This window comes from Lutjanus erythropterus, chromosome 7, assembly GCF_056507025.1.
Source record: "Lutjanus erythropterus isolate fLutEry1 chromosome 7, fLutEry1.hap2, whole genome shotgun sequence".
Lineage (NCBI taxonomy): Eukaryota > Metazoa > Chordata > Actinopteri > Lutjaniformes > Lutjanidae > Lutjanus > Lutjanus erythropterus.
Window position 1 is genome coordinate 33060248 of NC_139323.1, and position 15467 is coordinate 33075714.

Consider the following 15467-nt stretch of genomic DNA (forward strand, 5'->3'; position numbering starts at 1 on the left):
TCCAAAACCTAAATCCATCATTTAATTTATCTGGTGTAAAATCTGAACCATATGCAGACCAACTCAAGATCTTAATATCCTCCTATATTCTTTTATCACTGCTTTCTATACCCTCAGAACCACCTTCATCTATATACGTTTGCAAATTTTATTTAATAGCACAGCCTGTACATGAACATCAAGTATCATTTTACATTTAATGTGCTTCCATCGTGCCTCGTAGGAGGGGTTACACCAGCACAGTAATAAATATTATATTTTTAAAAAGTATTTATTTTGGAATTATAAATATCTTGAGGAGTGTCCAACAAGTAGTATTGTCTTGTTGCTTATAACTTCACAGCCATGACACTTAAAGACAAATGTGTGAGCATATTTATCCATTTAACAACATGATAAATACATTTTTGTCACATCAAACTGCTACTGAACTGATGCACAGATGTAAAAATGTATGATGCAAAAATGATTTCAGTATATCACTACTGAGCTGCCATATAGAGTTATCTTGTTTTATATTGTGCAGGTAGTGTCCTCTGCTGGTCATATGTAGGTATTGCACTTGCAGTATATCACGTCTGTTAAATCCTGATTGAGAAATAACTGAACCGCAGTCACTCTTTGATGGATTAAATATCTTTCATGTATGTACAGTGTATCCATGTTTTCAGTTGCTGCTCATGTTCTTTACTGTCTCAGAGAGTCCTCAAGAATGCGAGACCTCCGGCAGGTCGGCGTCTCTCTCCCCCTGGTTGCGTCCAGTGGGACACTTCATGCGGAGCACACTGTACACACCTCTGACTGTGAACAGCAGGGAAATGGCAGCAAAGTACAAGGCGTAGATAAAATACTGAAAATAAAGAAAGATAACTTATAAATTAATGAATTCATTCATCCAATTATTCCCTTTAATGTCTTGTGGTCTCTCTCTCTCCCCCTGTGAGTTCATCAAATGCCCTTTAAACAGCAATATTCTGTTATAAAGCTTTTTTTAAAACTGTCCTCAATTTCTTTTCTTTTCCTTTGAAATTGAGGAATAACACAATAATATGATTTATTATAACCCATTTCAAAAACATCCTGTTACTGAATCATGTAAAATATAAAGCATATCTAAAAGATTAAAGGCATTATATGCAACATTATCCCTAAAAAAACAAAAATGTATAGACTCAGAAACATAATCTCTTTCAATCATCACTTATTGGATGCTGTATCTGCAGAGACCCTGCTCTCAGACTGTATTTCTTGTTATTTTGCTGTGCTCAGGATGCTTTATCAACCCAAAACATATGTATCTGACATCCTAGGAATGAGACACATCAGTAAACTACACCAAATATTACTGATTCTACCTTTGTATAAATGGGTCAAATTATCAGCTGAATTTAATGTCTGATTTGTGTGTACTGCAGTACCTGTGAGGTGATGGTGAGCTGTAGAGACTTGGTGTTGATGACGATGGCGGTGAGGACGCTCTGGAGGACTGTGCCCACAAAACTGTTGATGCCAAATACCAATGCATAGCGCCTCCTGTTCAGGGTCTTAGCTATCTGAAAACTGAGGTATACATACTGTTGATACTGCTGATGAGATGCTACACAGTAAAATAAAAGCGCTAATATGCTATGATTAATTCAGTCATTACTTCTATTAATAATGAGGGTTTATCAAACAATCAAACATATGATAAACGTATGATACGATTTCTTAGCAGATTCTGATTTTTTATGGGTCTGACCTGCCATTTCCAATTTTGCCTGATTCTGATTTTCACACTATAAACTATAATTGACAAAATAAACATTTTTGAGTTTGAGGCAGTTTGCTGTAGAAAAGCTTTACAGTGAGAAAAACAGAAGCAGAATTTAAATGAGTCTAGATGAGAAAAGGAGGAGACGCATCAACACAGGCTGTTTATTCTTCAGCCAGAACAGGAGGTGAGATTTTAATTGTCAGTCTGTGAACAGTGCTATGCTGCTGGCTAGCATTAGCCTGAATAGCTAGAGAGTTTAGCATTCAGCTGCTGCTCCGTCTCCATCTGTCACCTCTCTCTACTGCTCTTTAAGTCTATCACTAACGCCGACTCCATGCAAGCATGTCTCTGAATGTGTGTGGTTGTGACCAGCTCTGCTGTGGCTGTGATGTTACTCTCTGTGTCGCTGCGTGCATGACATGGCCATCGTGTGGAGCACGTGTGTGAATATGACTGGTGCAGAATCGGATATATGACGCTGACTGGCGGGTCCTGGTCTCTGGCCGGTCAATCTGTGCATCCCTACTGTCTTCACCATCTTAACTATAACCCAGTCATGCTAGCAGCTTGGTGAGGTTATGCTTAGGCACAATGTTTTTTTTGGCTACATGTTTATGTCAACCTGCTATTATATTCAAAATAATGTTTGCAGGTAATATATTCACCATCTTACTACATTATTTTTATTGTTTGTTAGTGTTTGAGGTTTCTATATCACACCATGGCTTTCCAGTAGTGCTCCTCATGTATTCAAACCCAAAAGATCAAATTTTGGTTCAGCTACATATGTTAAAGCATCAAAATGCTTTTTTCGCCCGAGCCCTTTTAATTTTTTTTTTTTTTACAACATGATCTGATGTAGGTTTCTGCATGAAGATGTTGCTACATATAAACCCCCAAAGTTCAGGGAAGGGAGGAGAGGGCATCGGGCATCTATTCTACATCACCACATTTTACTAATGGCTGAGTTTCTATTTGAAAAGTCCAGATAAGAATGCAGATGGAGTTGATGGATTGATAAGGATGTGTCTGGAAGTTTAGGATACAAATACTTTTTCAGCGCCGGTAACCTTTAGTGTCTGTATCTGAAGCTGCTAGAAAGCCTTTTCAAAATGAGATTACAGTGAAACTGTCACAGTTTGGTTAGGTTCAGGCACAAAATCTACTTGGGTGGTACTTGGTACTACTATGAGTTAGGAATGAGAACAGGCTGGCATTTGCAGCATTGTTCTTTTCTTTTGAATTCAGGTAAGTTTCACTGTGAGGAAGCCTCTCTTTTGCAGGAACACCATGGAGCAGCTCCACTGGAGTGTTAGGGATTAGGAGCCTTACTCAAAGGCACCTCAGTGGTGGCAATGAGGGAAGGTCAAATGCTGCTATTTCATTTCCCACCATCCCCTTTGCTAACCTTTAACCTACAGCCACCTTTAAATTCTACCCAGTAGATTCATGCATGTGCTCACACTGATAGTATATGAGGACATTATACATGCATGTCCATAATAAATCTTACGTGCAGATGGTGGTGAGCAGCAAGTAAACTGTTTTGAAGAGGGTGTAGCATGTGTAGCTGATCCAGATGTTGTCTATCAGATCCATTAGGAATATGGAGCCAGCCATCAGGAATGTGAAAGCCCCCAGGACCAGTTCCCCCCACACAGACCACTCCAGAGGCATGTGTCCCACAGCAACAGCGGCTGCAGCTCCTAAAGGAGGACAAAATCACTCTGTGAGTCACTGCATTACTATGGGGTACTGAAATGAAACAAAACAAGGCAAAGAGAGACCTCAGAGACCATTACATAAACTGTTTGAATGATGTCTAATTACTGGCCAGATTTTTAATCTAAGGGGCCACTATGGGAAACATGACAAACAGTCTCTCTTCCTGTTTTTCCTCATTATTTTCTCAGTTTTGATAGAAATTCTGAATTTGCCACAATACTTCAAAATGTAGGCAAGGAAAGGAAATCAAACCCCAACACAAACATAATTAAATTGCATCTGGATGACAAAAGAAAAGTGGCATAAAAGCATTAGTGAGTAATCACACAAAAATTCAGATTGTGCTGGCATGTGGTGAGGTTGGCACACAGGTCCGATTGGTCTGATGTCAAAAGGTTCTGAAAAAATGTCACTGATTTACTGTCATCAGTATTTGATGAACATACAACATTCAGTCGAGCAGCAAAATATATCTTGAGAATACAGAGGGGAAAAAAGCAGACACAGCACTTTATTACATCTGCATTTATTGAAGTAAAACAAACAATCTGAATTAACAGGAAAATGTAGAAAAAAGACTGCATCACCAGGAATAAGTAGCTCAAAAGGTATATCAACTAATGAGCGATTAAGCGAGCATCAATAATGGAAAATTGTGTTGGACACATATTATATTAGAGGTTTTCAAAGCAGGTGGCGAGCCTCCCCAGGAGGGTCCACAGTGTTTTGGGGGAGGCTCAGTGGGTGGACGTGAAAAAAAAAAAGACAGATTATTCTAAGTGATGTCCTAATATGATACCCTAATTGTGTGCATTTTGATTAAAGAGATAATTGCTTTGGACAGTGGTGGACTTTTTTATGTATTTAGTGTGGTCTAAGGTAATATTAGGCTATATTGGCTCAACTGTTGAATGTCTATAGCAGTGATTCCCAGAGTGTGGGCAGAGTGGGCTGTGGCCGATTAAAGGTTTGGGTGGGCTACAAAAGATTTTCAGATTATAAACTGGGTCGTGGCATTTAAAAGTTTGAGAATGGCTGCTCTGTATGGTCAAATAACATAAGCATGATCATGGACATCCAAGAATTGAGTGAAATAAGAAAGCAAACAAGTTTTTCCAAGCTCCTTTTGAGGGGAGGCTCACAGTCTTAGGACCGCCCTCCTATATGTTTTAATTTAGGAAGAAAGATGATATAAAAATACCCCTTGTTATATTACATGTGTGATTTACATTAATATGTCTATAATTTCCAGATTATGGTCTATGAGAAATAAAAATAAATGTAAAATTAATTCATTCATCATTGAAATTGATTTAATTGTAATTTGGTTCACAGTTTATAGCTCACAGATCCTCTCAAAAAGCTATATTTTAAAGAAATATTTCTATCATTAATCCATGAAATTATGACAGTCTTTTGCAGGAAACCAAACTATACAAAGAATTCCTCTCTGACACTGATACACAACATTAAAATCCTTCATTGGTTGAACTATAAGAAGGTGAGAATCATTTCAGAAAGCTTCTCATTTCAGCCACAAGGTGGCACAGAGCACCCTGATTCATCTCAGGACTCCTCTCACCACATGTGAAGCCGCTTTGTGGCTTTTATCCCTGTGGATGGATATAAAGCCGGGAACTCCAGACTGTGAATCTTTGGAGCATTAATTATTTTTAGGACACTTCTCTCCCTTTTTCCTCTTCTTTTTTATCCTTTAGCCTTCTCCGTGGTCTCACTCTCACACATCACTTTAACTCACTTCCTACATATGCATCGCGTTTTTCATAAGTATGGCTGCCTTGTCAAACCCTTCTTGTAATTGCTGAAGGTTGTAAATCCCCCGAGACACGGATCCAGAGCTTTTTATCCACTAGAATATATTTTAAGTGTGCACATTTACTTTGATTCCTTGTCCACTTGTGGTCAATGAGCCAACACGGACAATCCGTGTATTTAACATGTTCTTAATCAATCCCCCTGACTCTGATTAGTGACACGGGGGGGTCAAATGTAAACTGAATAATTAGACCAGTTTCCACAGCGGGATTGGAGGCTTAACGGGGTCGGCAGGAGCCGACTGTACGGCTTCATAGAGAGGGATCAATAATGTAGCTGGGCTCTACAGCATGTTCAAACAGCAGGGGTTTGTGCTAAATACCAATCTGATGCTCCTATCTCAGTTTAATTGGATAAGTATTTGTATTTATTATATAATTTAACTGGTTTTATATCTTACAGCAAGAAGAAGTTGAAAAGAGCTTGAAGTATGCATTGTAACAAATCCTATCCAATAAATGACATTTATATATTACTTGTGCAAAATATGTTTTGAAGAAAAGATAACTGCTTCTAGATTTTTCCAGTCCAGGAACTGTTCCATATTTGTCATAGGGGGGTGATAAGCTTATTTATCTACACATACTTATATACATGACAGTTAATGGTAGGGGTGGGAGAAAATTTACAAATCCTGTATCAATTCTTAGATTGCTGAATTGATATTTTAAAATAAATATAAATGACTAACACTTACTCTGTTAGCTCCAGACTAACACATAATGGAAATCAGCATTGCAATCACAGTAATATGATCTTAAAAAAACTGTGATCCAGTATTAACTTTAAACTTACGCTTGAGGGGGTATAACTTTTAAAACGACAACATCATCACATTACTTGAAGAAAGTTCAGAGACAAATGCAACCCATTCAAATTTTATGATGCCTTTTTAGCGAGCTAGCTAATAATGTAAGTTTTTTTGTTTTATTTTTTTACTTTTTATCTGAATAGCAAACAATAGTTGTCTTTAACTTTTTAGCAAATACCAACATTTTATAAGAAACACAGAACAGCCAAAAGTGTGTGGTTCTTACCCCTCTTTAAATACTTAGGTTCTAAACAGCACCCCTTTCTTTCTTTATTCATTCATTCATTCATTCATTTATTTTAAATTTGGTAAGCAAGTATCTTGTATTGACTCAACTCTTTAATTTTGATTCACTTGAACAACTAGGCTTTATTTAATGGAGATTCATTTTTAATTGTGCAATAGAGCAGAGCTTATTTTGAAATCTGGCAAAAGTAGGTTTAAAATGAGTAAATCCAAACTCTGATTAGAACTAATCTTTCAATAAATTAAGCTTTGTTGGTGCGGCGCTGCTGGATCCTCTTTTACAATGACGCATTTCAATACGATCTTTGATGGGACTCCACCTAAATGCCCACGTCTCTAAAACTCCGTTCAACCAGTTTTTAACACAGGCTGTGATTGTAGTTTTGAACGCTGAGACACGAGCTGCATGCGAGTCACACTGAACCATTTTCTTACATGCGGCACAGATGGGGAAATATGTGTGACCTCATGCTGCGTTTGGTTGCGTACCCTGATTAGATAACATCATAGTGCATGTGTGCTGTATGTGGGGGAGTAAAATTTGAATTTGCACACTTTGTACTCCAGCATGTGGCCTAAATCTAAATGTAAATATAATCAGCATGCGATTTAAAGCCAAATTAAATGGAAAGCCTAGGACACCTCTGACCTGGGGAAGGGAATGTCCTGAATGATCCTATGCTCTGAATAAATGTTTGAAGTGTAAATAGGTTGCAATTACTGCTTTAGACCACAGATAATAATTGGGTTGAGGTGCCCTGTAACTCCTTCTACTTGAAATTCATACTGTACAAAGCAATATAAGTAAACATAACTTAGTTTGTTCTGTATACGCATTTGGTTTTATCTTAATATTAATGAGCTACTAAAAAATGTTGTTTTCAAGCCCCAGGACATACAGTTATTAATACGCTGAATATGAAAATAGTAAATTATGTTGTGCTTTTCTGCTGTATTTTATCATGTTGGTAATCCATATGCATATTTTTTCCTATCGGTTTCTACCAGGTTTTTTTTCCCTCAGGGATGTTGTCTAAGTGTGGAACAGAGAAAATACAAGAGGAATCTTTGGGGAAATATCAGACACGGGCCCTACAGCTTGACTGCGTGTTGGGCAGAACCATTTACAAGTGAAAGGCATACAGCTGGATGTGGTTTACACAGAGTAATTGCCTTTGGTTTCTGGGGAATACAGGAATGTATCAGTACTATAATCAATAAAAGTGCACTGGCTGGATGGCAGCAGCTGCTATACCCATCTGGGGATGAGAGGAGGCAATTAAATAGTCTAATTAATGCTGCTCCTATTGTCTGCTGTGCTTTGGGGGTTGTGAAATACTGATAGTAGGAAGGGATTGTGTTTCTTTCTGTCTATTTATTCAATTATTTTTTGTAGTGGAATGTGTATAACACCCATAAGCTTTAATGAAAATGTTTGGACTTGTTTTTACAACAACCTGAACCAATTCCGTTAAGCTGGATGTGCAGCGGTTGTCATTCAGAATTAATCAGTTTTCACATTTTGCACAACAATTCCTCTTGGGTTTGGAGTGACAGTGAAGAGTCAAACTGTCGACCATGAAATGTTTGAAGTGGCAGAAGAAAAACTAAATACCAAGTGCAATTAGCGGAGGAAGACATATTCAGATCATAGTCCTGAGAGCATTAGTTGGGCATTTTGGGAAATCTGCAGATTTGCAGATATATGCAGATTTAAGTAAATTTAGGACTCACATTCTACTTCTTGTTGAAAAGGACATATTAACACTTTATTTGAAGGGGTGTGCATAAGACATAACACTGCCATAATCATGTCATGGTATCGTTCATAAGTATGACATCTTTATGAATGTTTATGACTGTGTCAAGATCACATATTATGAACCTTTTAGAAAATATTTAGCTTCCTCACAGATCCGAAATATTCCACTTTAGTCGAGGTCAAGGGAATTATTCATAACAACGTTCTAAAAGCATTTGACAGCGTAAGAACACTTAACGACGTCTTTATGACAAGTCCAAAGTGTATCACTGTAATTACATTTTAGATACATTTTGTAATTATTTGTTATAACACCTCATTATAACAACTTGACATTAGCTTTCAGGGCTAAGGTCAAGGTAATTATTCATGACAACACTATAAAAGCATTTGACATTGTAGTAACACTTAATAACACTTTTATTCACTGTTGTTGAGATAATGACCGTCTGTAATGTATGTAATGTAATGTCAACACTACAGCTGAATACTTTCTTGAATGCAATAATGTCAAGTTGTCGTAACAAAGACAAATCACACAATGCAAACTTTGCATTAAAAATGACATTGAATGAATTAAACTCAATTAAGAGTCATAAGTCAGACAGTCAGCAATAAATCATCATAAACATTCATAAAGACTCCTTCATGTATACATGATAGGTGTCAGTCTTATACACACCCCTTCAAATCAAGAGTCAACTAATGCTACAAGTATTAAAATCATATTGAGGAAGCAAAACAAGTGAGTGGTGCATTAGTTACCTGACAGTGTGCTGATGGCGTCCACAGCTCCGTTGTCGGCTGTGAAGTTTTGGGGCTGCATATTAACCCAGAGGACCTGGATGTAGCCTGCGACCTGGTAAAAGCCGCATCTCCCTGTAGCTGCCCATATGCAGAAGAAGAGCACAGCTGCAGAAGAATAACAGTTCTTACAGTCTAATACGAGCCGTCTGAACAGCCTCCCAACATGCTTGGCAGCTGTCACGCTTTTCACCCAGATGTGAAAGTCCTGGCTTCCGGAGTTGTGAGCATTCTCACATGAGTTTCCCTGTTGTGAAGAATATGCTCCCTTAAGAAATAAACTAGTCTTAGGCATGGGCAGGAAAAGGGTGGTTATCATTGCTATGGAGACAGAGACGAGAGTTAAAAAAGCTAAGATGTACATGGACACCCCACCCAAAGACACCAGCAGTTGAGCCAGCAGGGCACCCACAGCATAGCCCAGCAGTACGGCCCCTTTGACATAACTGGTCACTCTCTGATAATACCTGGGCTGCACCATGGTGTAAATGTAGGAGAAGTAGGCCACGTCTGCCGCCATGGCGATGCTGTAGCAGAAGAAGGCCAACTGAGCCACATGGACCCCGGAGCCAAATATTATCAGCCCAAACGATGTGACATATGTGAGCCCCTGGAGGATAATAACAGGCTTGTACCTGAGGAAGTCCGTCACCAGGAGGACCGGGATGAGGAGAACCAGCGTGGAGTAAGTCCACACAGGGTACACCTGTCTATTCACCTGGATATGGAGGAAGGCAAACAGAGACCTAATTATTTTTCAGAAAATGATCCCTAACTGCTGATTGCAAGATGACAGTAGAGCACCAGATGCATTTCCACCTCTATTTGTCAATGAAAAATTGCTTCTGCCTGCACATGATGAAACAGGAAGCAGCACGAATGAGGCTCATAATGTGACAGGTTGATGAATTTTAATATTATGCAAATAAACACAATGGCTGCAGCTTGAAAGACAGGTCCATTTAAGCAAAAAATATGGCTTTTAAATTGTTGTTCTCATTAAGTTTTTGTGTTCCACTTCGGCCTTGATGGAAATAATATTTAAAGATGGGATTTCAAATTTGCAGCCTACATCTCCTTCAGCTCCTGAGTATGACAACAATGTATGTGGATGACAGCAGCCGGCTGTAATGTGAACCACTATTTCAAGTGCTCTGAAATATTAAATTTACTGGCTTATAAACCTAAATGTCATCATGAAACCAAACCTCATTATTTACTATTATGGTCACCATTTACTCTGTAATAGCTGTTCAGTGTATTATATTTAGTGAGTATCTTTCTATATAGCAGTTCTCATTGATAATAGTAGAATCCACCATTCCTGCAGTGGATTCCTAGGAATTCAAAAGAAACAATGCATGCATATATACATAATCCAGATCAATTTTAGCTGTTTTTAAAATGGAACCTAATATTTCACTAATAATAGGAATCACAGCTTAATTTCCATACATGTTGACGTGGTGTGCAGGAGGCTCTGAGAAGAGATATACTTGGCGTTTCATGAGTCTGGACAATCACGTCTTTTCTGTATTCTCTAAAAAACGTGAACCACAAGTGTACATGTGTGGTGAGTAGATTAAACTCTGTCTGTATCTGCTCTAACATAAACTGTAAATGTAAGCATGTCTAGCTAACTAACACTAGCTTAACAGCTGCAGTAACTTTACTTCCAGCCAAAATTGTTAGACCCTGAATCTATTTTTTCTGTGCGTGTAGGTGATGTGTCATGGACGAGTTTCTGGGAGGGACAGAAATGCAGTGGCAAAATAGAAGTGGTCTGTAGCAGATATGCTAATATTGTTCCCAAGATACAATGTGGAAAATTCATGTATTGATGAAAATTATTGAGCAGAAACACTTCTTCTTTGTTTGTTGGTGATCAGCAAACCAGAACCACTTCTTCTTTTGCTATATTTCCAGCAGATAATAATCAGTTTGAGCATGTCAGAAAAGTTATATTCTGATTAATGCTAATTCATCAGATCATTTTATTTAGTGTCCATGTCAACAGTTAAATTGATATTTTTAATCAGAATGATATTGTCAATGAACACATAACTGATAGTAGTCTAACTTTTCACTGTCTGATCTTTTTAAAACTATCAGTGCTGTTTAAAGCAACTGTTGATGCAAACTGAACATTTGGAAATGGAATGTATTTGTCCCTGTCTACACAACAAGCAATGGTCATTTTTCATCGGAGGATCATTTTAAATTTTTTGCAGCGGTGCAATGGAGCAAGAAGAGATGAAAGCGACAGTCTGCACACCTCGAACTCCTCAGCAAGGTAACCTTTACTGTCCCACAGTTGTGTGCACCTTGTGCAGCATGAAATCAGATTGTAGTTGTACTTATTATTTTTTTATTAATGTGAGCTTGTGACAAAGTAGTTGCCCAAATAATATTTTGTGTAGGATTTAACTGAACTTGCTGTTTGCTTGCTGGTTTGATATTGATTTATTGTTCCCTAGAGAATAAAACAAATTACTTTGGTGTCCCCTTCAATATTCTTAGTGCACCCATGAAGTCAAAAAGTGATGTCAGGGGTTTGTCATCTGTTTGTTCAACTGACTAATCCTAAATCCTGGCCTTATTGGGACCTCTGTCAACTTTCTCCTTTCCATTTTTATGTGTTAAACTTGTCTTATGTGAAAAAGAAAACCACATTTTAAGATGATTAAAACACACAAAAACACTACCTAACTAGCTAGCCAGTTTACATCAATGATTAACTAACTACTTAGCGTTTTCTCTGCAACAAAACTTTAGCTAGCTAATCTACAGCCAATCTACCATCTACAACCAAGCAGTAGCTAGCTAGTTACATCAGATACTTAATGTTACAAAATACAAGCTAGCATTTTTCTAAGATTTGCTAATTTAAGATTTCATCATATATATGTCACTTTTACAGGTCCTCCAGAAACATTGTTTAACCATCTTCAAAAAGTCATTTTCTTTTCAGCAAAGTCAAGCCTAGCAAATACATCAGACCAGCAATACGTCATCCAACCCGAGTCAGTAAGGTCATGCCTCCTCCTGTGGAAAAACTCAAGGTTTCAAGAGAGAGACAGGAAAATGCCAAAAAGTTGCTGTGTAGCAGCTTAAAATAAAATAAATTAACATACAAATCCAGATCACTGGTTCCCCATCCTTCCTGGAAAGGATCTCATAAAGACAGCAGAAAGAATGTCTGAGGCTCCAGGGAACAGTAACATCTCTAACTAAATCTCAGTCTAGCTTAGATCAATAGTTGTCTAGTGACAGATTTTGTTATTTACATGCAACACTTAGACTAACGATATCTATAAATTCAGTATAATCGGTGTCTGACCAATGCTGGCTCACCAATCCATTTGGACGGGGCAAGACTGAAGGAGCATGACGGCGACAGTGGCAACATCAGTTTCTTTGGACACTGCTGTGACAGTTGCTATAAGCAGTTTGGCTAACTGAGCATTTAACAAATGTGAATTTTAAGAGTTGTTATTCCTGCATGAATGCAAATATCTCACTGAAAAGGAGGTATTTCAATTTGAGTGAAAGATGTACAATTAAGAAAAAAACTGGAGAAAACCAACACATAGATATGGACAACCATGCAATTTGTTAGCTTATGGTAACAGCTGAAGTCTGTACAGTCAAGACATTGGCTGTTTGTGGTGAGTAAACATGGAGAGCAAAAATATTGGCAAGCAAAAAAATTGTTTTGGTAAGTGTTGAGTCTATATCCACTTTAAGACCTCAGGCTCCTTAAGAGGAAACAGGAATATAACAGGTTGGCAGCAGTTCCCATGGGTATATTATTTGTAGTCACTCTCATATCAATTATACTTTGTCGGTATGACTGGAAGAGGAAATTGAATTTGTGGGGTCTGTTCTTCGTCCATAAATAATAAGTTAATTCTATAACTTAATAAGAAATCTCGAAAGCCACTCAGGACCACAACTTGAAAAGGTAATTTGCATCATACATGGTTGAGCATCAAATGAGTACACCTTGAGAGTACCTGCCATAATTTGTGTGAACAAAGCAGCTCCCCTCCTGCCTTGCGCATCACAAAGTGATTGTCATTGCACAAGTGTGAAGGACCCCATTTAGTTTCTTCTTAATGCCACCATGTGAGGCGTGATACAAAAGAAGGCTGTCCTGTTATCCTCAGTCTGTACCAAACTTTACGTCAGCACTGAATCCATTCAGGGTCACGTAAACAGGACAGCTGTGCTGCTTTTAGATGAGATTATGCTTTGATCCGTGTGCTCTGGCTTTACATTATTCTTTCATGTATGGAGACAAAATATCACAAATATCACATCCATAAAATATCACATCCATCCTCTAAGTGACTGAAATGTTTTGAGATAAACACAGCATGTGAATGCTGCTTTCACATGTCTTATCGAACAGAGTCAAGTACTTTACACAGCTGCCCTTTGGAACAGAAGATTGACGTAAGCAATATTTGCTAGTCAGCTCTTTGTCTGTCGGTTAATTCATCTAATGCATTTGTCTGCTCCAGGGGATGGTATCTTAACATGTACAAAAAGAAAATAAAAAAAGAATAAATTATATACTAAAAATGGTTTAGTTTATGAGTAACAGCTAAGCAAATGTCTCTGAATGACGCACACACATTTCCACATGGTCTTTTTCTAAACCAACTCAAGCTGTGATGAGTTGGGATGAGAATGGTTTGGAGCTGAAATACTCTGACAACAACACTAGGTGATATTTCTATTCTGGGCCAGAGCATTTGTTTTTTTTTTGTTTGCCCATTTCACAGTAGTTGTAGTTTAAATTATTGCTGAATGTTCACTGAATGAGTAAGTGTCTGTGAGTCATGAGAAATCATTAAAAATCTTTTAGAAGGAGTAGATATTTATGAGGGTTAAACAGAGATATGTTAATGGAGTCTGGCAGGCGGACAGGCAGCCACTTAACTCCACAGTGACATTGACCCTGAGGTATCAACTAATAGTTATAAAGAGGTGATCAACTTCCAGTGTAGGACTTGACATCGCTTGTCATTGTCAGTGTTGTACCAGTCTTGCACTCCTGTGTCCCTGCAGCATGCAGGCAATGTGTATTTTCAGAACGGTGGGCTTTTGTTTTCAGGGCTTAGCTTAGAAATGACAGTTATAAACAGCTTGTGAGCTAAAAGTGTAGGACTTGTTGTTGCTTGTTACTGTCAAACTGTGCTAGTCTTGCATTTCTGCGATGTTCCTGCCAGCCCGCCTGAGCTTCCTCGAGCCTGGAGAATAAGGGGTGCAGGGAAATAACTTGCTTCATCCATAGATATATTAAATAGGGATTCAACCTATTTAATAAACTCCAGCTCGCTATTTGGACTGCAGTACTCATTCTTGCACGAACAATTGCTACACATGGCTCATTTAACTATTGTGCTTTTGATTTTTTCACATAGAAGAAAAGCTGATGTCCATGACAGTAGGCTACATTTAAAATGTCTTACACAGTTTATGAGCAGTGTTATTGAAATATAATCTCAAATTTAAACTGATGGTTTACAATACTGGATTAGAAGCATGGCCAGCTGAATGCCATTTAAATGATAGAGTATTAGTAAGTCATAGTATAGAATTATATTGACATTTATATAAATTTGATATTTACTAACTTCTTAAATCAGTTAGTTATTGTAGTTCTTTGTAAATATGAACAAATATATTCATGTGTAAATTTCATCTGTACCTTGAAGCCAAACATCCATTATTTTGTTATTCATACTTTATATTCATATTTACATAACTTTGTTTACATCCATATACATTATTCATGTTATGTATATTAAAACAAAAAGTGAGCAAATCTAATAACCTCAGGCTTCCATCACTGCACAGCAGTCACATATCTCATTTCATACCTCAGTACCTCACCTGTTCGATGGTGAGATTCTTGTAAGTTCCCGTGAGAAACTCTGTCATGAAGGGCTCTATGGGCCTCATCATGGAGAAGAAACCATAGATGCAGAGCAGCGCAGTCGGGCCCACCCAGCCAGCACAGCAGGGCACATAATGGTCTCCCCAGCAAGGCCTGTTGCCACACTCTCCGCTCCAGCAAAAACCCATCGTTCCTCTGCGTGTCCCCGGGGACGTCTCGCTGCGTCCGGCGAGAGCACAGCCTAATTTAGGCAGTTTAATCTGTTGAGATATGGACGCCTCAGATAAGGCCAAGGTGAGACTGACTGTGAACACCGAGTCACCTGCTTTGCCATTGTTGTTTCTCTCCTCTGAAGTTTTCCTGGCTACGGCGAGACAGGGAAAAATGTGAGGCCGTGAGTGAAGATACATTAAGATGAAATATGAGGTGGTGAGCCCCTGGGGCTCCAGCAGGTTATAATAAATACTGTCTCCTCCTCTGTCTTTATACAAAACACCCTCATTCCTGCAGATACTGGGGAAGGGGTGGAAGTCAAGCAGAGGAATATGTATGAGTGTGTGTCTGAGTGCAGGTGTACACACCACCATGCTGCCCCACACACATTGTGTGTACATACTGT

General features: G+C 38.3%; 1 protein-coding gene and 1 long non-coding RNA gene across 2 annotated transcripts; one reads left to right on the forward strand and one right to left on the reverse strand.

The window, feature by feature from the left end:
- Positions 1 to 651: 651 nt before the first annotated feature.
- LOC146324277 (thiamine transporter 1-like) lies at positions 652 to 15036 on the reverse strand. The gene is made up of 5 exons (XM_084722290.1): positions 14845 to 15036; positions 8902 to 9658; positions 3270 to 3462; positions 1419 to 1560; positions 652 to 850 (listed from the first exon to the last, which is right to left on the reverse strand). The coding sequence occupies exons 1-5, from the start codon at positions 15034 to 15036 to the stop codon at positions 707 to 709; spliced, it is 1428 nt and encodes a 475-aa protein (XP_084578416.1). The 3' UTR covers positions 652 to 706.
- On the forward strand, positions 1434 to 5419 carry LOC146324278 (uncharacterized). The gene is made up of 3 exons (XR_014771190.1): positions 1434 to 1565; positions 3350 to 3485; positions 4904 to 5419. It is a non-coding gene; the product is annotated as an uncharacterized LOC146324278 (long non-coding RNA).
- Positions 15037 to 15467: the final 431 nt, after the last annotated feature.